The 23,309-nt window shown below is 40.0% G+C and overlaps 6 protein-coding genes across 6 annotated transcripts; 4 read left to right on the top strand and 2 right to left on the bottom strand.

Moving 5' to 3' along the window:
- Positions 1 to 533: 533 nt before the first annotated feature.
- On the bottom strand, positions 534 to 1,326 carry MELLADRAFT_103821 (uncharacterized protein; the record flags this gene model as incomplete). Its single annotated transcript, XM_007406742.1, has 4 exons — positions 534 to 626; positions 904 to 921; positions 1,026 to 1,119; positions 1,190 to 1,326. The coding sequence occupies 4 exons, from the start codon at positions 1,324 to 1,326 to the stop codon at positions 534 to 536; spliced, it is 342 nt and encodes a 113-aa protein (XP_007406804.1).
- Positions 1,327 to 1,798: 472 nt separating this feature from the next.
- On the top strand, positions 1,799 to 3,859 carry MELLADRAFT_95220 (uncharacterized protein; the record flags this gene model as incomplete). The annotated part of the gene is made up of 7 exons (XM_007406942.1): positions 1,799 to 2,401; positions 2,480 to 2,550; positions 2,636 to 2,932; positions 3,014 to 3,165; positions 3,245 to 3,428; positions 3,516 to 3,805; positions 3,852 to 3,859. 7 exons carry the CDS (start codon positions 1,799 to 1,801, stop codon positions 3,857 to 3,859), a joined length of 1,605 nt encoding a protein of 534 aa, XP_007407004.1.
- Positions 3,860 to 5,078: 1,219 nt separating this feature from the next.
- MELLADRAFT_77035 (uncharacterized protein) lies at positions 5,079 to 5,572 on the top strand (the record flags this gene model as incomplete). The annotated part of the gene is made up of 1 exon (XM_007406943.1): positions 5,079 to 5,572. A coding segment is annotated over one exon (462 nt), but the record flags the coding sequence as incomplete, so codon positions are not given.
- A 772-nt stretch (positions 5,573 to 6,344) lies between these two features.
- MELLADRAFT_71131 (uncharacterized protein) lies at positions 6,345 to 7,182 on the top strand (the record flags this gene model as incomplete). The annotated part of the gene is made up of 2 exons (XM_007406944.1): positions 6,345 to 6,745; positions 6,832 to 7,182. 2 exons carry the CDS (start codon positions 6,577 to 6,579, stop codon positions 7,002 to 7,004), a joined length of 342 nt encoding a protein of 113 aa, XP_007407006.1.
- Positions 7,183 to 17,537: 10,355 nt separating this feature from the next.
- On the bottom strand, positions 17,538 to 17,984 carry MELLADRAFT_103818 (uncharacterized protein; the record flags this gene model as incomplete). Its single annotated transcript, XM_007406741.1, has 1 exon — positions 17,538 to 17,984. The coding sequence occupies one exon, from the start codon at positions 17,982 to 17,984 to the stop codon at positions 17,538 to 17,540; it is 447 nt and encodes a 148-aa protein (XP_007406803.1).
- A 3,541-nt stretch (positions 17,985 to 21,525) lies between these two features.
- MELLADRAFT_95218 (uncharacterized protein) lies at positions 21,526 to 22,925 on the top strand (the record flags this gene model as incomplete). The annotated part of the gene is made up of 5 exons (XM_007406945.1): positions 21,526 to 22,070; positions 22,145 to 22,227; positions 22,301 to 22,647; positions 22,717 to 22,814; positions 22,874 to 22,925. 5 exons carry the CDS (start codon positions 21,526 to 21,528, stop codon positions 22,923 to 22,925), a joined length of 1,125 nt encoding a protein of 374 aa, XP_007407007.1.
- Between the last annotated feature and the right edge of the window lie 384 nt (positions 22,926 to 23,309).

Genomic DNA, 23,309 nt, shown 5'->3' with positions numbered 1-23,309 from the left:
TTTACCCACCTTTGAAAACTCGCGAGATTGGTGATGATCATTTTTCCTTTGTATTCAGATCTAGGATTTACTACGGTAAACCCTCATATTATGACCTATATACCTGAAGAATTGAAGTTTCTGCGGGCAACCTACTCCTGGTGATCGGGTCTCCAGAGTTCGTATCACAAGAACCGTGCAATGAAGTTAGAACTTGTGCTTCCATTTCAATACTTGCGGATATGCTATATAAATTTTCACTTTGTTCCAATGTTTAAGATTATGGCTGAGGTTGTCTTTCAATTTGTTGTGGCAGCATGGCACAGCATAACCCAATGTAGTACAAAAAAACAAGATTGTGGATATATGTTTCAAGGGTATTCAAGAGATATTTTTGGCCACTGTGAAGTAAAGTTGAAGGATCCAGAAAGTTCATGAAAAACTATGAAAGGATTTGAAAGGGATTTAGACACAAGAAACTATATAGACAACGTAGGTTCAATATAAGATCACCTCAAAACTTTTCATAACCAAATGAAAAAGCTCACACTTCATTACACTGTTGCTGTGATTTCAATTAACCAATTACAAGCAAGAGAAGTAGGTCTAATGAATTCAGGATCTTCAGGAATCTTCACCCTACCAGCCTACATACAAATCAAAAATTGATCATTAGTGTCTTGACTGAAGTTTTAAAAATGGTGATTTGGTTTGATTGGTCTCTTACTGTTGAATTATTAATACATTTGGTGATTAAGAAATCCATGCCTCCTCTTTCTCCTCCCATTTCTTTTAAGAATTCACTTTTTGCATCTCGTAAGTATTGTTTGCGACTTTGATTTTTTTTTGTATCATCAAAAGAATGTAAAAAAAGATTGATAAGTTAATATTAAAAGATAAGTTTTCTTTGGGTTTTCAACTTACGTTTTCAACCCCCTTCAACTGTTGAAAGAGCGACCTATGTATGATCAAGATATAAGATAGTTTAATAGATATCAGTCTGGTTGAGTATGTTAGTTTTTTTCAATATCAATCGAACAACTCACAGAACAAGTACCATGACTTTTTACATCAGACTCCTCTGTAAAGGGTTTGGTATAAGTATAAACCTCGGAATTCTCAAAGAATTGATCTAGTGCACTACGTAATAAGTAGGAAGAAAGATAAGTTTTTACTGGGATATTGTGGGTTTCAGATATATATGCTTTACCAAAGACAATCATTTGGATTAATGTTAACGGATTTCAGGTTATAGCAAGCTGGATCTCCCCATCCTCTATAACCAGAAACTAGGCTAACAAGAAAGATTTCGATCGCGATGATACCAATAGACTTAACAGATATCATAACTAGCTGAAAGAAAAATCTGTTGCTGATTTTTGGAAAGGATTACGATGATCTTTGATTTTTTTTTAGTTTTGATATGTAAGACGAAAATTTATGAAAGATTTGAATGAGACTGATTGGAAATTTCAAGAAACTATTGATCGAATGGAGTGGCAGAAATATGATTATTTATTTTCATATCAGCAGATTCTTGTTTGACCCTACGATCTTGAACTTAAAGCAAAATGCAAAGCAAAAAAAATGTTTGGGTCGGTGTGGGTCAAGTTTCAAGCAAGAGATCAACAGTGGGGGCGTGTGAGAAGAACACGAGCCGCGTTTGACTGATCAGCTTTCGCGAATCGCAGGTGGGCGCGGTGTAAGTAGAAGACGCGCATGAGAGCGCGTCTGGTGGGGGCGTTTGAGGCGCACCCTAGTGAGGTCGATCATTGTACTTTGTGGGTCAGTTGTAGTTCTGAATCACGCCAGCAAGAAGATGCAAGCAAATTTAAAGATACAAACTAACCAACACCATTCTCACACTTTACCAACTTCCATTAACCATCGACTTCAATACTTTCAATCTCAATCACCAAACCAATCACATCCTCAATCACATTCAAAATCATCTCAACCCTTATCAATAATAGCTTCAGATTTATCCTACAAACAATCCAATTCACATTCTCAATCTATCGCAATCGCTTCAAGATCCGAACTCAAAATCTTAAACTGTTCTCAACTCTCATCCCATCCTCATTCACAATCTCAATCGATCAAATCATCTAAATCATCTAATTCATCAAAACTTATTTCCATTCAAGAATCTTTTCATCTTAATTTAAATTCGCTACTAGGTCCTCATTACGGTATATCTAATTTAAATTTCGGATACTCTAGATCCATCGATCATTTGGCTTCGGCTACTACAAATGGTGCTATCTTAATATGGGATTTGAATTCATTTTCTTCAACTCAACTTCAACCTTTAATTAAAATCGATCATGCTCATTCTCGTGCGATTAATAAAATCACCTTTGCTAGTCCGATTGGTCATTGGATCGTCACTGGATCTCAAGATGGACTGATCAAACTTTGGGTAAGTGTTTTTAAAAAAACCCTTGGAGAAGTCTTTCAATTGATCAAGGTTTTTGATTTTTTTTGGGGTGTCAAGTAGGATATCAGAATTAATAATGCTTTACCTCAAGTGGTCATTACGACCCATTCAGATCCAGTTAGACAACTAAGGTGAATCCAATCAAAACATAATCCAACTCCAAACCTCCTGATACTGATTCTTGCAAGTGTAATCCAGATTTCATCCAAACCGAAGTTCCGATCCGTTTACGTTCATGTCCTTGACCGATTCAGGTACATTATCACACTACGATCTACGAAACGGATCAACCAAAAGTTGTATGAACAGAAGAGTAGCTCATGGATCAGTAGGTTTAGGCTTAGACTGGAAACAAACCTCGACAGAAAACTTGATTGCAAGCTCAGGCACAGATGGAATTGTAAAGATCTGGAGTATAGGGCACGATAAAGTTTTGGGATCCTCTGCCATGAAAACCTTGGTGGTGGGAAGATCTCTTAAGGATGTGGTGTGGAGACCGGGTGATGGGTTTGAGTTGGTGATCAGCCCAACTGATTCGGTGATGTCGGATCCTTTGATGATTAGATCTTCTAATTCTAATTCGAATTCTTCAAGTTCTATTCATCATTCTTCTAATGCTTTTTTGGTCGATCAAACGGCTTCGGAATCGTTTGATGGAGGTAGACAGTCAGAGGTTTTGGTTTGGGATATTAGACGGGAAAGAAGACCGGAGTTTGTTTTGAAAGGTCAAGATGGATCAGCTTCAGGTAAACGTATTTAACCCCCCAAAAATTCGATTTTGAAAACTGATGACTTGAAGTTTGAAAATTTGGAAAATTTGTTTAGGTTTGATGTGGTTCAATTCGAAGTTATTAATTACGACTCATAAAAGGACTGGAACGATTGTACAACATGATCTTTCAAAACCATATCCTAAATTCTTTGATCAATTATTACCTATTCAAGCTTTATCTATCTCACCAACCCAACCCATGATATGTTTTTCAATCGGATCAACAGATCAAACCCAGTAAGTCTAACCTCTTACCCAGTCCAAGAAAAAAACGAAAATATAATCTAATGGTTTGAGACTTGTTTTTTTTTGGGGGCGCGATAGGATTTCAGGAATTAAAGTTCAAGGAATTCAAAACTTGAGTGTGGCAGAAGAATTTAATTATTTAGCACAACATTATAAGTTTTATGGAATGGAATTTAAGGAGTTGTGTAGGTTTAATTCAAAAGTTGCTTTAGATTGTCAACTTTTTAAGGGGGCTGAGATATGGGAAAATCTTGGGATTTGGTTTGATAAAGAAGAAACAGAAGAATCAGTAGAAGGAAAAGGAGAAGGAAAAGAGGAAGAAGGGGAGGGAGAAGAAGGATTTAAGAGTCCGATGGATTTGGAAAAAGGTAAGTTTAAATGTAAACCAAGATGGGTAAAAGAAGCAGAAGAAAGTAAATTAAAAGATATGATGAAAGAAACGATTCTGAAGGAAATCAAAGAAGAAATTGAAATCCATGGAAACCTTCAATTAGGGTTCATGGTCTTGAGTGTTTTGTATTTGAATTCATTGATTGATTTTTCAGATCCATTCAACAAGTTGGTTTCTAAAGAATATTTTTGTAGGATTGTTGCGGGTTATTTGAGATTGATTAAATTGATTTGTGGAGATGGGATTGGAAGGATTGGTAAGGAAGGGAAGAGGTTTGGGTCTAAAGAGGTGCTTAGGTGTGAGATTAGAAAAAAGTTTAGTTTTAAAGAAACTGAAGAGATTGGATTAGTTAAGTTTAACACGATTCTGAAAAACTAAAAAAACCTCATTCCATCTTTGATTTTTTCTTCAACCAACCCTCCCCCAAATAAATACTGATATGATTCTTGTTTGATTTTTTTTGATTGATTTAGATGATTTTAAAACAAAACTTAAATTGTGGAAATTGTAATAAACGATTAAATTTAGGAAACGGATTTGAAGATCAATTGATCCGACGAATGATGAGTCATCCATCCTTGAATGGGTTAGTTGGAAACTCATCTCTTACGAAAAAGAAATCGTTGGTTCATAACCGATGTACGAATTGTTTAAAACCTTTTTTATTGTGTTCTTTTTGGTATGTTTTTTTTCTTTTCTTTAAAGTACTGATGATGGAACTGATGATTTGGGGTTTGGGGATCGATAGTCATTTGGTGGTGAAGGATGAACCGTTTAGGTTTTGTGGAAAGTGTGGACATGGGATTCATGGGAAGTGTTTGGAGGTGTATCGTAAGGAGATTAGAAGGTTTGATGGTCTTGAGGATAGTGAGGATGGGAAAGGGAAGCGGATGGTTGAGTGTTTGACTGGGTGTGGACATTTGGATTGTTTGAAGGTTTGATTGGAATGTAAGAATGGAATGTTGATGTTGAAGTTGGGTTGTGGTTGTACTTGTTTTTTTGGATTTGTGGTTTGGTGTAATATAGGGATCCTTTGTTGAGAGAAAAAATAGTGATTGGTGTTGAAGAATGAGAGTAAATAAAAAATTCAAAGTCTTGGTTTTGGTCCTTGGATATTTGATTGGGATGCAGATGAGTCTTGATGAGTGGGTCGTTCTACATACTGGTTCATGAGGTCAACCTGTCTATAGCCATGAATCAAAACACATGAAACTTTGAAATTAATTTGAATACAAGAAGTGTTGATGAAACTGAACTAAAAAGTTGCAAAAAAGAAAGAACATGAAAGAAACAGAAGAAGACGACAATCAAGAATTAGAAACAGAATTAAAATCATTATCAATCAAACCAAACGATCATCAAAAGATATCAAATTCAATTCGATCCATCAAACTCAATCCAAATTTATATTCAAAAGCATTACTCACATCACTTCAAGAATTAGAAAGAAAACTAGAAAATCAAACAAATGAAATTTTAAAGAATTGTGAAAAAGTTTTGGAATGCGTTGAAGTTGATTTGACTATAAAGGATGATTTGGATTATCAACTTAGGTTAAAGTCATTGGTATGCTTGATTGATGGATTACTTGAGTTATTCGGTTTATGGTTCGATGATCAGAATGGATTTGGATTGGATCAAGAGATTAGAGTGATGTTGGTTTTTAAACTTGGGGTTTGGTATAGTTTTGAAGAAAATCAAGAGCTTTGGAAAATCGATGAAGTTACTCGTCAACTTTTAAAAAGTAAACTATCGATTTAATTCTTGAATGAAATCTTTTTGACTTATGTCGGTTTTCTTTGTTATAGATACGATTGATAAGCTTTGGAAGGAAGGAAGAAATGAAAAAGAAGTTCAAGATTCAAGTGTTGAGATTGGTCGAAAGATTCTTTTGAAATATATTAAACCTATCTTTAATGAACTTGATGAACCAAGAGTTTCTAAACAAATCAATTTAAGAACAGGTCGAAAGAAACCAATTAGATCAAATGGATTTCAAGATGAATTGTTTGGATCCAATGCTGGGATTGGAAATACACCAAAGTTTAAGTCTCATGAGTTTTGGGGGTTTTGGAATTCGATTTGTTTGGTTATCAATCGTTTCTCATCTGTCTTGAGTTTGGATTTCTTTTTTCTAAACATATTTCCAAAGAAAAAAACATTCAACTAAATTGATTTTTTTGGTTTTTTTGGGGGAATCAGATTAAAGAATTCGAATCGATTTGGGATTTATTGATTCCTCCAATCTTTAATTTATTAGAAGATTATGAACCAACTTATAAGTTAAAAGGTTTGATTATCTCTTCTGAATTACTTCAAAACGTTCCAATCCAATTATTATCTCGTACTGGAATAGACTCAGTTCTACAAAATGTAAGTTGATCAATCCAAATCAAATCAAAAAAAGCAAAAAAACCCAAGCTGATTAATTCTATATTACGATGATAGTCATTCAACCAACTTTATTCTTCACTAAAGGTCTCAGAATCGTATCAAATCTTAACCATCACACTAAGAAATCATTTAAACTTAATCCAATTACTTCACCAACACTCGATCATAGATCGAGCAACTCATTACAATTCACTCACCGATCTGTTCAGTAAATCAATCGCAACTCCAATCCATTACAACCAGTCTTTCAATGAGCCTGAAACCCATAAGTTCATTCTCGAAAGTTTAGAAACCTTTGTTGGTTTACTTGGGATCAGTTTCTTACGGTTTCATCAGTTGGTGTTACCTTATTTGATGAATGTGTTGACCAACTTTAAGGTTTGTTTACTCGAGCTTAGGTGTATTGGGATTGGGTTAAGGGTTTTGAATAGGGTTGTGGAGTTTGAGTTGGTTAGGGATTGGAAGATTAGGATCGGATTGGTTTGTTTGGTTTCTTGGATTGAATTTAAACAAGTTTATAAAAGTAAGCTATCTTTCTTTTTCAAAGTTTTGGTTAAAAAAATCTGATCTGATCGATGGGTTTTTTTTGGGAAATATAACTACTGGAAGAAAAAGTAACCGAAGTTGAAATTCATCAAATCAAATCGGTTTATTCTTTAGTTGTGAAGAAATGTTTGGTTAAAGAAATTGATGATCAAACCGATCATCAGAAAAAGAAACCGTTTAGATTGATAGATGAGATTTTAATGATTGATGAATCTTTAATGGAACTTTTCTTATGATGAAGAAGATCAATCATAACTTTTCAGATCGTCTTTCAAATTTTCTTGGGTTGATGGATTTTTTTTTGTAAAAATGTAGCTTGCAAAGTGTACAATGAAGTGGAATGGGAGATCAAAGTATTGTTGTACAACTGATTATACTGATCAATGCTTTAAACAGAGTCATTTTGGTCCTAGGATATTTCAAGACACCTATGATGATGATTTGCATGCCATTGCCTGCATTCAAGTCAATCAAATCATTATCTCGTGCAAGCGCGCGTGCCAGCATTGTTCCAGGGACTGCTGATCTGACCCGGTTCATCCATATCACTGCGGTGCTGGATCTCGATCTGGGGGAAAACTGTTCTTACCAATGACGACAAATGTGGCACACGAGCTCAAGCGGAACACCCCCAATGGGTTTCAGTTTGACCGCTCTTTACACTTGAACAGCTTGAACAGCTTGAAGCTTGAGCTGTGTTGTTGAGCAAATACATGCATGTTTTGATTGGCTTGGTCTTGGTCTTGGTCCTGACTCTATCAACGTTGATCAGAAGTCGGTCACCCTGGAGCCTTTGTAGTTTCCATGGTATATATATATACCCCGCAAAACTTATTCGAGAGCCATCATGGTCACGGGCACATGGACAGATTGACCATCGTGCGGGGTATAAATGTGCAGCTTCACAAGAGAATTGTGGGCTCGGTCAGTTCAGTGGCTACCTTGTGCTGTAATTGTATTTCATGAGAGGTCTATGTTTCCCTTGGTCTCTTCACTCTGATGATGAATGAATGTACATCATCGAGACTCAAAGATTCAAACCACATCCGCCCTCATCCTCCCGCAACGTGCGCTCAAGATTAAATCAAGATCGATCGTAAGAATCTTGTACTTTCACGAGAAGGTAGCCATCAGGATCTCAGCTACTGTGAAACGTTTAATCATCTTTAGTTAATGACTCTACAGTTGTCGAATCCATTAAAAGTCATCTCAACGATCGAATCCATTAAAAGTATTCTTGACGATCATTGACTCCCATCGTCATGATCTTGGACTAGGAAACCGGCTTGTGCGGCGTGCTACTGCTCAAGTGTCTGGTACATGACGTGATCTGATTTTGAGGATATATAAACCCACCTTTAATGCTAATGGTCATCCAATCTCCAAACCAATCCATTCAAACTCGTAGTTCCATTCATACTTCCTAAAGAAAAAAAAACTTGATTCTTATCACCAAACCAATTTATTGGAAATCCAAAGAAAAATGGCAGCTTTAAAAACCATTGTTTTGTTCTTCATGATGACTAGTACTACTTTTGTCATTGCTCTTCCTGTTCAGTAAGCTCCTTTATTTTGATCCTTTTTTGTTTTTCCTCCCCCCTTCCTCCCACAAAGAGTCTTATCTTGAGAGTTGTTAATGATCTTTGATTTCTTTTATGAACTTTTATGTATAGTTCAATGGAAACTGTGACTGATACTTCTGAGGATCCAGCATTCGGTGCATAAGTTTTCAATGGACTATGTAAGTCTTCCCATCACTTCTTTTCTATAACACTTTTAGATATAGTCTAATGTTTTGAAAATTTGGATATCTTTAGTGAGATCTTATGACTTATATTCTGGGATTCTAAAGCCTAACAATGGACCTGGTTAGCTTAGAATCCTAGAGGTGTATTGTCTTACCGTTTTTCTACTTTGATCAACTCAAAATCAAATCGGCTTGAAAAAAACTTCTCGTATGCAATTTTTGCATACAATACTTTTCTTTTTTTGGTTTATCATCAAGTTTGTAATTTTAAGATCAAATTAAGAAATCACTTTTTTTTTGAAAGGACAACCAAAACGTGTTGAAGACTTTGATGGAATGTATGTGGTAATATAGATTAGTAGAACGGACAAAACTTTTTTTTTTTTTGAATTTTTTTGTAATTGGAGATCATTTTTTGAGAAAATACACGATTTGAAAAAAAAGATACTTCTTTGAATGATGATTGATCAAAAAGTTGAAAGAAAAATCTTGGATTGAGATTGGGATTTGTAAGTTCTTGTTCTATGAGATTGGGATAAAGAAGGACTGCATAAGCATATTTGAGGAATAATGTGCTTGGATAGATTGGTTTGTAAGATGTTTCTGATGAATTTGAGAAACTACTTTTAGGGAAATGAATTTGTAAAGATCAGTGATTAGGATAAAAACCCTTCTTTACTTTGTTTCCTTTGGCTCTAAAATCTAAGCAAGTTATCAGATCCTGAGGTCCCATGAGTCACTTTCAGGCAATGATTTCACGAATGATTCTCTAGAATTTACTTTTTCCTTTCTGATGAAGATTCTGAATGAGAATGGCCTGTTAGTTCTAGATGTTGTACATATATATATTCATATTCTAACCATATTCACTCTGGAAGATGAACCCCCCAAAAACAATATATACATAGGTGATCTTCTTTCTTGATGACTGCTTGAGGCTGTGAATCAGTATGAGCTCTGTGTACCAAAGTCTCCCCTCAATGAGATTCAAAAATTTCAGAGCTTAGGTGTTTTAAGAAGGACCCACTATTCAGCCTTCTGATGTAAATTCCAATGTTTTGATCCCACAAGTCTGGTTAAGTCACAAAAAAACTCAAGAGTCCAATGTTTTACATCATAAAGCTCCCTGGAAGCATGTTTCTTAAAAGACCTCAAAGCCAAAGGTTTTCATCCAATATTCTGGCCCTGCATGGGCACAAACAGAGGGCTGAGGTATCACTAGACATGTGGGTCAGCTCTCAGAAGAATGAATGAGTATGATTCCTTTGTTTGTTGAAAAACCTTCAGGTTTTTACATAGGATGTGATTTGTTAATGAGTGTAATCAATCAAGAAACAAATTATAGAGGAAGAAAAGATCCAAATCCCTTTGTCTGTATCATATCTGTCTACATATGGTGGATTTGGAAAATGTTTTGTATATTTCATCTTTGTAGACGGCAGTTGTGATGTATGGACAAGATTTAACAAGGTAAGGGCTCTTCCATGACCTCATTGAGCAGTGGCATGTTGACTCTTGGCTGGATCTGAGTATGTAGCTTGTGCTTAAATTGTTTGAAGGTTTAGGTCAAGTGTGATGGTAGAGTGACGGGGGTAATGGTGAAAGCGGTTGAAAGTGGTGAAACATCATGTGGCTTTAAGGGGGTGTGGTTGAAAAGTGATTAAGTAGTCTTAAGCAGTATCTGGACTTAGATCTAACCCAAAATAAACCATTTCAGTCTTAGACCAGGTCAACCACCTGAGTTTTTTTGGCAAATTGGCCCTGAATTAGCCAAAATTTCTACATTTTTGTCCGAAACATGAGAAAAATCATGTGCAAGACATCAGAAGCCTCAATAAGAGCTTTCTGGGTCCTTTCCAAGCTGTTCCAAGAGCTTCAAGTGATATGCCAGGTGGTGACATTGGTGAAAGTAATAGAGCTCAACAGTAGCTAATGGTAGTCAAATCTGTCAAAGTATGTAGTGCAGAAGGTCTCTATTTGAAAAGCTATTTGAAGTTGTACTGTTAGCTTTTAGTCCTTGGTTCCTAACTCTGTATTACATTCTGTTCCTATGGGATCCTATGCTTTCTGTTGCTCTTGCTCAAATTATCTTGGAACTTGTATTGCATTAATTTTCTTCAGATAATTGTTTTTTCTCTCATATCTATCCTCAAAAAGGATCAAAAGAATTGTTGATCCTATTGATAACCCAGAATTTATCAGATCATTTGAATCCCAGTCAAGTAATTTGCAAAGTGCTCAAACACAAGACTCGGAGAATTAACAGAGATGAATACTATTCAAAGAATCTATTTTCTTATTTCTCAATGGTTGTGTTTGGAATTCTGAGATTTTTGAGAAAATTTACCATGAAAAGGTTGGGTTTTTGATAAGTACACTTTGTGTGGGTATTCCAGGGTATCTTCTGCCCGCGACTTGCACCCAAGACCAGCTTAGCCAAGACCAGCTTAGCCAAGACCAGCTTAGCCAAGATCAATTGTAATGAAGCCCAATTCTAACAAGAGATTGGTTATTGGCATCCTGGCTACTGTAAAGTTATTCCCCTTAATACTACCACAAACAAATTTCAAACAACATCACACATAGGTATTGTTATGCACTACTAAATTGTGATCCCATTATGTTACTGTGTGGATGATACATTGCTTGTTTTGTGTCTAGAAGGATTTACTCAAAACTCAATTCTATTAGATTTATGGGTCATAATTCAGGAAAACTTGATGTGCCAATTGTTTTGTGTGAGTCAGCACATACAATAAAATTCCAAGAGTATAAAGGGCCGTCTGATCCATTGTGGTGGCAAAAATATAGGCTGCTTAAGGGTGATTACACAAATATTAGGTTATGGTGTAGTTGGCAGTTGATGGTTAGGCATAAATTCACACATGGTAATGCAAAAGTGGGCTAGCCCAACATCTGAGAGGGCAGCCAGAAGCTGTCCCAAAGCGGGAAGTGACAGACCCAGTATGCTGGGCAGGGCTTCAAATGGGGGCCAAATGGGGGAATTTGTCAATTTGTGGTTATGGCACAATTGGTGCTTCTTGGCCACCGACAGGCAAGCTTTGAAATCATCAAGACTTTCTTGTCTTGCCTTGAAAAATTTGGCCTTGACATATGTGTTCCCTAGCCGCATGATGGCATATCATCCCACATTGTAAATATTTGAATGCAACATCTGGTCCATTCTACTCATGCGCGTTGAGTGAAGGGATGGCTGAGTCAGTTTTAGCCCAAATTTTATTTGTCTAAAACTGCTGCAAGCCCTGCGGGCTATTCTGTGATGAGTGTCCTGCCCGGATACGAGCTCTTCACGTGTGAGTCAAGAGCTCGCGGGTTGGGGTAGTGAAGGTCCCCGTCTCTGGACTTGGTTTTCGTGAACCAAGGGTCCAGGCGGGATTCCTCCATCCCGGGCCCCCCCACCCTCCGTGATAAGCGTGCGTGCATGGGGTACCTCTCTGGTGTGTGTGCCTGGTCACCCTCACTCAGGTGCATGATCTTGCGTCCTGAGCCTATCAGGCACACACCCCTTACGCTTGTCAAGCACCTGTACTCACTTCTTCCCCTTCTGACATCTTCTCGCCACTGTCAATCTTCTCAGGACAAGTGGCGTTCCCATTCAAACTGGCTGAACCTTCTCAGGTATAGGGTTTGTCTCACATGGTCTCACCTCTAAGGGTCATCTACTTTGCTCACATGTGATCAATTCTGTCTCTCAATTCGAACGTCTCCTATCTAAACTTCGCTCGCACTTTCTACATCTTTCATTTCTACGTCTCATATCTAACCTTCTCTCGCACTTTCTACAGTCTCTACATGTCTGGTGTCATCCGTTCTCCCCAATTCACGTCTAAAATCGCCTTTAAAAAGGTCTCTGTGTCTGCTAACTCGTCTTGGTTGTATGCCTTTAGGTATCGCAAATACGTTAAGGAAGTCCATCTCCCCTGCCGAGCAATTTTCTCCATTGGTGTCTTTAGGTTGAACCGGAGCGATGCGCCTCCGACTCGAAAGGAGTGGCCGCTCCAAGTACCAACACTCGCTTTCCCCCAGACTTTCTCCACCGCGTTTACGAACCTGGTCTTTGTGAGCGGCTTGACTTCACCCTTGTGGCGCGCAGCGAATAGGAAACTATTGGGGTTCTGATCAGGCTGTCGATCCATCCAGCGTCTAATGGCTACTACCGGGTCGAGCACGTTCATCTGTTGCTGTAAGTGAATTATTTGAACTTCACCGGGTTTTGCGGTCTTCGCTTTCCTCAGGTGGATCTTGATGAACCGTGTGCCTTTCTTAGATCCGAACTCCACGTGCCTCCTTAGGATCGCACCGCTCTCCACCGTCGTACGAAGGAGTTCCCCCAGTCTGGCCATCCCCCAGAAGGCCACTAAACCGACTGTTCCTACGAGTTGGTCGGTCTTGGAACCATTGTAAGTTGCCTCCAGGAGTTTGAAAAGTTGTCGAATCATTATCGGGTTCTTTATAGTCACTAAGGCCTTCTCCTCTTCCTGTCGTTTTGTTGCTGATAGCAGGGTCTTTACGACCGCTGGGTGTGCTGTTGGGATTGCGGTGTGGCGGACTATGTTCCAGGCACGAATCCCGTCAAGATATTTCTTGATTGTCACCGAGCTAATCGCCTTATCAGGTCCGTCCTCTACTTCCGCTGCTGATTTCCCTGCCCAGGCAATAAAGTCGTATATGTCAATGTCGGATATTGGATTTCCCGCGTCGAAACCAGCTGACGTCTTGTCTTTGAACTCGATGAATTTGCTCATTCCCGAACTGTAACCCGTTAAAGTCGACGTCGCCCAGCTACCCGATGCGGCGTGTTTTCCGGCTCTCGATGCCCCTTCTGCTGCGTCTTTGAAGTGTCTAGGTAGGTCTTTCATCTAGGGAGGCCGATTTCTTGGTAGTCGTTATTTTCGTTGGGCTTTATTTCTCCTGCACGACAAATCCTTTAAGGTCTTCTGGTATGTCTACTAATACTATATCTGTGACATGTTTTGTGGAGTCTAGGCCTCGTGAGAGCCGATCGGCGGCGTTGTCCTCTGACTTCACCCTTCTTACTTCTATACATGCCTGGTCTCGGATCAGCAAGTCTTGTAATCGTCGCCACTCGAGGTTCACAGAACGATCCCTCGACTTTCCGTTTCGAATTGCGTATTCCGTCACGGTGTTGTCGGCACCTGTGTCACCAAAATGCTTCGGACTGTATCCGAAAAAAAAAGAGGAAACCTGCCGGATCCAGTCCGAAAATGCGTATTCAGACCCTTCCAGACCCTTTAGACACATCTGAAGTGGCCTTTGAAAAAAAATCAAAGGTCACAATTCTCTCTGCCTAATGCTCCAGATGGATCTGGGCCAATAGTGGGCCGTGTAAGTCATGTAGCCACATTACATCTGGCCCCAGATCCATCTGAGTGTGCTTTACCTGACAAGTTCTGTACACTGGGACCCCAGATGCATCTGAGTGTGATTCATCACGTGTTCTGTGCACTGTGATTCCAGATGCATCCGGACACACTGATCTGGGTCATTGGTCAGATGCTTCTGCTGTTTGTCCAATATAACCAATTGGCAGACTACCAGATGCATCTGGATGTTCCGGATCTCAGATGCATCTGCTTACAAGCACTAATAAATGCATCTGGCCGGATGACCCACTGGCAGATGATGATGTAAGCCATGTCAGATTCAACTCAATATCTGTGAAGCGCTTTCCAGATGTGTGAGGATACCAGAGTATCCAGTCACAGATGCATCCGCTCCCCAGATATATCTGTAACAGGTCAACACGCCTTTCGGATGAGTCTGAAGGCCAGATAAATCTTCTCAACTCACTATCAAAAACACACCAAAAACATTAATTACGTCATAACACATCTCCATCTATCATTACATCATCAAGAAGTATTGCCAATTCATTGTAGAAGATCTCATCATCATTTTCAGGAGCCACTTCCAGGTTATCAGCTGCCCGTCCGCAAGGGACTAGAATATCCCATGTAGCAAGAGCGCCACGGACCAGTCTCATCCAACCTTGAGACAATTCTTCATACACCTCAACCGGGACATCGGTATATGTGCATGTTTGATGCAATAAATCTACCATACTGTCAGGACCCCAATTGATCCATAGACGACAGTGATCGTGCAATAGTGATGAGTGCAGTGAAGCCAAAACTTCCGCGCACTCATCCCAAATTTGCTTTGAAACCTGAGGCTTCCCAAATACCCACTCAATTGGCTTGCGGTGATCAAAATCATCACTTCGCCAAGCTATGGTATCACCAAAGGTTGATGTCAGATGAGTTTTATTTCACATGAAAAAGAAATGTACATACCTGCGTCACATACAGTCATTAATGACTCCAGTTTGACTGACATTTCCAATGACCAATCCACCACTTGGAGTACTTCAAGGCCAATACGCCGTAGTTCTTCAGTACAGCCTCGTATCTTCAAAAAGGCGTCAATGCCTGCTTGCGTAGCCGGATTTACAGCCCAGTCTTCTTCTGGATGGGTCAAGTTGCCAAAGTTCCAGAATGCGTCCTCAATATCCAACTTTTGTACACGCTCTAGGTTTGGGCAAATTATTGGATCATCCGGATCGTAGGTGTCGTTATACTTGATAACAAGATCATGATATGTATTCCACTTCTTTTTCAATAATTTTATCTTCGCTCTCATCTGCTGTTTGAAAGATTGTTGGACCTTTGTGCCTAACATGTATAGCAATAAGCTACCTCGTTGTTGGAGAAGTATCAGAAGCCAGGTAATTCACATACCTAGGCCTGGTTTATCCCAACGTTTTTGTAAATCTATTATCCCAACTCTGGCTTCGTACAGACGGGACTTGGCGATTCGAATTCGTATCAGAGCCCTGCCTTTTTGGTCTTGAAAAAGTGGCAAAAGTGACAAATTCAAAAAGGCTAAGTACCATCAAGCCAATCAGTAGATTCAAATGAGAATGCACCTGAGGCTCCTGGAATTTCTCGAAAGTCTTCGCTTCCTAGTTCAGCAACAACCTCGTTTATTTCCACTTCCAAAAAGACAAGATTGGCAGGAAGGCTAGCAAGTTCAGCATTTTCGTCTTCGGTTCGAGTTCTTCGACGCTTCTCACGAAGCTCCTCCAGACGCCGACTAAGAGAGAGTGGTCAATATGATGATTATGAGTTGACAACTGAACCAAATGAAGACTTACACAGACACCCGCAGGTTCTCTTCAAGGTCGACCAAACGCTCCAACTGGGCAGTCAAGTCCTGTAGAGCATGGTTACCCAGGAGTTCAAGCTGACATTCACGTTGCCGAGCCCACTGCTCGGCATAATACTCGGGAAGCCTCCCCTCCGAAATCCACAAGCCTTCAAGTATCTGTTCGTTGTCGGCAAGCTCTTTCTCATATTGTTTCAATTTTGATTGGAATGATTTGACTGTTTCAAATCGATATTGGCAATATCAGTGGGTAGTTTAGATTATTCAAAGATAATCTATCTCACCCGTGTTCTCAAGGGAGACACGATTCATGTGCTTCGTTTTGAGCTCCAACGATACAAGTCTATGCTGACTTGTTGCATAGCGATTGACAGAAACTTGCGAGGACAGTTTGAACCACACACGTTCAGGTCCTTCACCATCTGATTTTCCCCAACCCTTATTCCTTCGCGGATCATAGGCGAGTCGACATCCATATGCATGGGCATATGAATGAAACGCGCCTGTCGCAAATTTCATTTGACCATCATTCCTTTCCGTCTCAAAAAGCTTATGCTATTGATAAACTCACGAAACAGTATCAGTGAAGATGGATTGTTTGGTTTGAGTGGTTTTTCTGGACTCACCTTTACAATTCCCTTCTCGAGATTACACCCGATGTCGTAGATGACACCCACTCGTTTAGGTGGACCTTCTGCACTACGAAGCTGTTTAAACAGCCAATCAATCAAAGCATGTGCAAAATAAGCTCTGATATCATACCATCAGTTTCCGATTATCTTGATTATTGGGAGAAGAAACAAGAAGTAAGTACACACTTTTCTCCACTTTGAACCACGTTCACATAGGCCAGGACGTGGTCGTGCCTGCAACACATGACAGATAAGCCAGTGTCATCAAATGCTCGCCATGTACTACCAGTACGGCGGTCGTTTGCCGCTGTATGTTGAGTGCTGCACTGATCCTGTCGACGTAACACACAGGTATGAGCTCAAATTTCAGTAAGAAAGATTCCCAGTACCCACTGCGGACAGAGCTCGATTCGGATCAGGTTTCTGAGCCCACTTGTTCAGGTGGTCTTTGGACAAGAAGAGTGAAGGTATCTTTTTTTGAATGGCGTCCAATTCAACACTCGCAGATTTATGGCGACGCTGCTGGAAGTTGCAATCAAGACAGACCAGCACATCAGGTTCATCTGCCGGTAGCCGTCCTGAAAACCGTCCGTAACATCTTGGACATTTCGATTTGAGCTTTCCAAAGCCCGTAAGTTCAAGTGCTTGCTCGCTTAATTCTTGTTCTAATCGCATCATTTCTCGATAAACATCCACGGCCGATGTGAGTGTAAATCTCCACTGTCTAGCCTATATTACATATAAAAGCACGTAAATCAGAATGAAGCTTGAGTTGATTTCAATGTCCAAGAGCCTTACGTCTTCCCCTTTTCGGTTCCAGAGGATGGCGTGAGTCAAATCAAGGAAGTTGTCAATTGCCTGTGCAAAAGGTTGCACCCGGACGTTGCAATATTTCCAGATACAGTGATGAAAACAAAGCATTCGAATGGAGAACGCCGTTTGAGGGTGTCCGGGTGAGCTACCTATATATCCCATCTGAATAAGTCGCACCTGATCAATTTGGCACGAGCAGAACATCACTGGAACTCTCCAGCTGCCTGTTTCGACAAAAGTTAGTTACTCAGCCATTAAAACTTAAAAACACAAAACTAACCAATTATGTCAATCAAGTCAACTGTTCGCGTGGTCGTCCTAGATTTGTTGCAATAGCATGGCTTTTTCAAATCAAGATTCCACTTATCTGGTTAACCTCTTCTAATCAGCCGACATTTCATGAAAGTCAAGAACATCACTCCAGTGATCTCTTTCCATTTTTGAGCTTCCCTTATCCGGCGTTCCTGATAGGTTGAGCAGCCAGTGAGATGAACGTAAGCCAATCCAGGAATTTCGGGTTCTGAGTCCACATCCGACTCAGAATCTGAACTCGATTCGTCAGTCATCATCCTAACATCATCGCCGACGTCATTGAAGTTATGATCAAATTGATCTTGCGGTGATGGCGGATGATTTGTATTGTTCGTATCGAGTTGCTCGGGGTGAATAATGGCCTGCGATAGTCTATCAAGAAAAGGAACCACATAGTCCTCCTCCATCTCTTCAAGATCGGCTAATTCTTGCGCCGAACTGCCCAGGCGCCTAGATTTCTTTTGAACAAGCTTGCCAAGAGGGCACGGTATTCGCGAGTCAGACATTGTGTTTGATGTATGTTTGATGCGTACGTTGAACCGAAAAAAACTGATACGACGTATTAGAAAAACTAACGGAAAAGGAAGTTGTTCAAACGTTTCATTTTCCGCTTTCAAACAAAAATGAAGACTAACAGATTTGATGGCAACTTGTCAAAAAAAAAACACTTTCAGTCAACTAGTCTGGAATGCGTTGGGGACATGTGATTGTTCATATTCAATTGGGCCTGGATGACGTATTTGGACACACCAATTTCGCTGAAAAACGGACTGATGTACATTATAGCTTTTCCTCTTGAAGTATAACGCTGATGCTGAATGATGACACTATGTATCATCATTGTATCATCATTCTGAATGATGAATGATTATGATTCATCATTCATTGCTGAATGACATTCATCATACAACATCATAATATCAAATTACAATGATATGGAAAGTTGGTTATAGTATATGGTGGTGTTGGATGGAAATAAAATAGTGCTCATCAGAACCATCTATATCTTAGAACACTTGTTTACCATGCTATTACAAAGCTAGTCAACAGTGGTGATTTAAAATTCAAGTTGTCAGAGTCTTTCATTTCATCATATAAATTGGGTGTATAGTGCGTACCACCAGCCTACCGTCCTTATCAACCTGCTATCAGTTTGGTCATTGGACCAATGCTACCTTCAGAATTGAAGGCAGAAGGTAGCACCTATCTACCATAACATCAGGCCCTCATACTCCCATGTAGAGGTGCAAAAAATTCCTCCAGGAGTTGGAGATTGAAGGAATTTTCTTCTCAACGCAGTTCATCATCTGAACATGTTCATGTACCATCTTAATGATACTATGTTTTTTTTCAACCTTTGTATATATACACCTCTATCTTGATTTGTTATTTATCTCAAATATATTTGAGAATTTCTTCAAGCTTTAAAGAGAAGAATCTTTTGATTCACAAACAACTTATTGATGATTGAGTTTGATTTGATGGTTTGAGTGTTGGTTTGATTCCTCTTTATTATCTCTCCTTGTTTCTTCATGACATTCCTTTATGACACTGACTTATTTCTTGATTGATTCTTACAGATAAGTATAAGTATCTGCTGTTGCACTTTATCAAGAGTGCAACACAATTTGGATTCATAAATAATAACAAGGCCAGCACCATGAGGTTGGTGCTGGCCTAAAGTCACTAATATGGTCATCAAGGATGTCAAATTAGTGATTATAGTGGGTGGATGTGATTTCAGGTGGGTTATTTTATGTTCAAATGTGTTTCAAATGCACTATATATACTTATGGCATTTGATTTCCCCTCCTTGAACAAACCACATTTGAGCAAAATGAGTGATGTTGGCATACTTGAGCTTAAAACATCAAATATATGCGATTCTGAGCTGAAATTTTAGAGAATTTTCAAAGTCACTTTAGGCTCAAACTTCACTAATAAACTACCCCTAAAAATGTTCAGGAAATCACTAGAACAAAGGCAAATAATAAATAACAAAAACTGGCGGAGATATGGACATGTCAAAATGTGCATCAAATGCTCATTTGCACCAAAAGTGCACCAAGAAGTGGTCTTTTTGAAAAATTCTCTTATTAAATGGAAAATATTTTTCTATTTGGAATCACTTTCATTATTGGATCATCAGGTTTGGAGTAATATCTGCTGAGATATTGCAATTTTCTCCATTTCAGAATCTCCCGACCCCTCAAGTAAACCTTTTGTTGTTGGCCCTCACAGCAAAGGATTTTGCAAATTTTGTCATAATAAACTACAGTTGAAATTTTTTTTCCAACAACTTTCATTGTTGAATCATTAGGATGGGACTAATATCTGCTGAGATATTGCATTTTTCACCAGTTCAGAATGTCCCAACACTTCAAATAAAGCTTGTGTTGGCCCTCACAACAAAGAGTTTTCCACATTTGGTCATAATTAACTACAGTTGAATTTTCATTTTCAACATCTTTCATTATTGGATCATCAGGTTTGGAGTAATATCCGCTGAGATATGCCAAATTTCAGTATTTCAGAATCTCCCGACACCTCAAGTAAACCTTTTGTTGGCCCTCACAACAATGGATTTTGCAAATTTTGTCATAATAAACTACAGTTGAAATTTTTTTTCCAACAACTTTTATTGTTGAATCATTAGGATGGGACTAATATCTGCTGAGATATTGCATTTTTCACCAGTTCAGAATGTCCCAACACTTCAAATAAAGCTTGTTTTGGCCCTCACAACAAAGAGTTTTCCACATTTGGTCATAATTAACTACCGTTGAATTTTCATTTTCAACATCTTTCATTATTGGATCATCAGGTTTGGAGTAATATCCGCTGAGATATTCCTAATTTCAGTATTTCAGAAACCTCAAGTAAAACTTTTGGTGGCCCTTACAAGTTGCCACTGTCCTTTTGGAAATTTCGTGTCAGTGAAGTACCCTTCAATTTCCTTCTTGAACACACCTCATCATTGTATCATTGCATTTGGTCCAACATCAACTTACTTATGCGGTTTTTGGGATCTTAGATTGTTCCAAAAGCTCAAAGAAAGCGACTTTCGGTTTTGGAATGAGCCCCTGTAATCATTCACATCATGAACGTCAAACAGTGGGTCTGATATATTTATTGTGTCTATACCGGGAGACTCTATTAAAAGTATAAAATTGTATAGTATTGAAACGGCATGCTTCATTTGACACTTATGTGTTCTTCTCTAAAAAGTAAGTACTTATGTATAAAAAGAACGAGAGGCTCCTCTGAAATGTAAGAATGTATAACATGAACAAGAGGCTCCTTAGCGCTCCTTCTCTTTCCCATTCAGAGTTGATGTTGAGTTTATACACATACACATTCAAATGACTGGGGTGGGAATGATCAATTCCTTTCCCAGGTCACCACTGTTTGTTTGAAGAATATACGAGTCTTTCTAGGTCTTTCTCCGAACCTATTGGGTATACTTGATCCTTGACTCTTCCTTTCGCATGTGGTGCCTAGATCGAGACCTGATCCACACTTTCTCAAGCTCTGGATCAAGAGAAACACACCCAGTGCTGTTTGATCGATTGTATTACCCAGATCCATCTGATCTGAACAGCGAGAACCCCATATTTGGGCCCAGATACACCAGATACATCTGGTGTGAAAGAAGACACCGGATATAATGTAGCAGCCAGACGTATCCGGCCAGATACGTCTGGCCCCGATATGGTCTGGGATAGCAGCCAGGCGTATCCGGCCAGATACGTCTGGCCCCGATATGGTCTGGGATAGCAGCCAGGCGTATCCGGCCAGATACGTCTGGCCCCGAGATGGTCTGGGTTAGCAGCCAGACGTATCCGGCCAGATACCTCTGGCCCCGAGATGGTATGGGATACGTCTGAGCCCTCACGCCACTTTCCGATCGGACCAAGCCTTCATCCTCATTTCCAACATCCAACTTCTGAACCTCCACTATCGATCTTCTTCACTTCCTGACCACCTCCGCCCTTCAACCATCATCAAGCCGGTTTTTTTCAATAACCTCCATTCTTCAGAATCAATATGAGAACCACTCGTGCCAAATCAGGATCTGGATCCGCCTCAAAATCGGCCACATCAGCAGCCCAACCTGCGATACAAACTGACAAATCAAAGTCGCAAGCGAAGACGTCGAGGAAACACAACCAAGCAACTGCTTTGGGTGACACAACTAGCACTAATGCCGGTGGAAGAAAGCAACAAAAAGGAAATCCTGCCACTGATGCGGACAATAATTTAACTGCAAATCAAGCTGGAGACACTCAACAATCGAATTCTGCACCCGAGCCGACCAACAATAATCCAATTGTGTCACTTTCAAATGAAACCTTCAGTAACGATGTGGAAGAGTTTGACAAGACTTTCACTCTTCAAAACATCAGTACTATTGGGAGAACTTGGATGGGATCTCGTGTTCAGGCAATGATCAACGCAAGGGAGAAGTATGCGTCGCACATACCTTCCGAGATTCTATCGGCGGCAAAGATAGCTAGACATAATTATCGGAAAGCAAAGCTGCTGTTTGCTGGACTTGCCAAAGTGAAACTCGAAACTTTGGAAGATAAACTGTAAGTACCCATAATTACACCTCCAAATCTGCACCGATAAGCGAATTCACGACTTTCTTTTTTCTTCTGAATAGTGGCGAAGGAGTAACTAATCCTCGGTCTCGTGATGCCTTTCGCCGTTTCATGGCGTATGGGAAAGACTCCCTAAAGCTTCGCAGTATGTTCACCTGTTTATCATAATCAGTTATAAAGTGTGATAACTGATGATGATATCATACAATCCAATCTAGTGCCATTAAACGGAGGAGAGAGGATGGTATTGGCAGTTCGAAACAAAAAGGCTGGCCGACTTTGGACAGAAACTTACACTACCGATCAACGCCGAGTTTTCATGGACAAATATTTTTTTGCGTTAGCAGGCATTCCCAATCTTGATCGGCCAACTGACGAGGAACCTGAACCGGACGGAGCTGCTCCACAAGTACCTTTGCTGACTCTTGAAGATGAAGAAAAATATCGCCCTATCTACGATGAACTAGTCGATCACGCCAAAGTCATTCGGTGTGAAGGCAAATGCCACTCTGGAAAGGATATGAATAAACGCTCCTTAAAGCGTGTTAGACAGCTTGGTAAACTTGTAAGTGTGTCTTATTGCACTTCGCTCTGCTGCATTGGTTGATGTTTCATGCGTGCTTGATCCTCTTAGCTTGCCCGTGATGGCGACCGATTAAAATTCAAGTATGCCTTCCTAGCTGCCAGTGCCCATCCTCCAGCTAAAGACACCGGGACTGGATGGTCTCGGAAGTACACCTCTGTACCTGCGATCACTAAATGGGCAGATCGCGAAATCGGCCTCTCCCGAGTATTTGCAACTGTGGCGCAGGGAGAGTCGATGATCAAAGCGATCTCGCATAATCAACACACAACTGCCAAGAAGAAATCAAAGGCTTCCACCAACGTCTGAAGCGTTCCGCCGCAAAAAGCGGAAGGGGAGCGCAAGGGGAGCGGTTCGCCCCGCCCGCGCTTCAGGATACCCAGTGCAGCGGGTATTTGCGCCCCGCCCGCGCTCCCATAGAATTTTTTTCGATGTAGGGGAGCGCGGATTTAGTGGGGCGGTCGGAAATACCGCCACGCTGCGAGCTGTCAGATCCTTGAAGTAGCGGGTTAATTCCACTACATCAAAGGAACCACTACCATACTCGATATCACCCCTTTCCTTTCAGAAAATGCCAGATATCCGGCATTTTCTCTGAAAGGAAGCCAATCCTTGACTGACTGACGCCATCGATCTCGCCTTCA

The sequence above is a fragment of the Melampsora larici-populina genome (genome assembly GCF_000204055.1).
Source record: "Melampsora larici-populina 98AG31 unplaced genomic scaffold MELLAscaffold_7, whole genome shotgun sequence".
NCBI classification, from domain to species: domain Eukaryota; kingdom Fungi; phylum Basidiomycota; class Pucciniomycetes; order Pucciniales; family Melampsoraceae; genus Melampsora; species Melampsora laricis-populina.
Note: the sequence above shows the minus strand (reverse complement) of the source record. Positions and strands in the feature narration are given on the sequence as shown.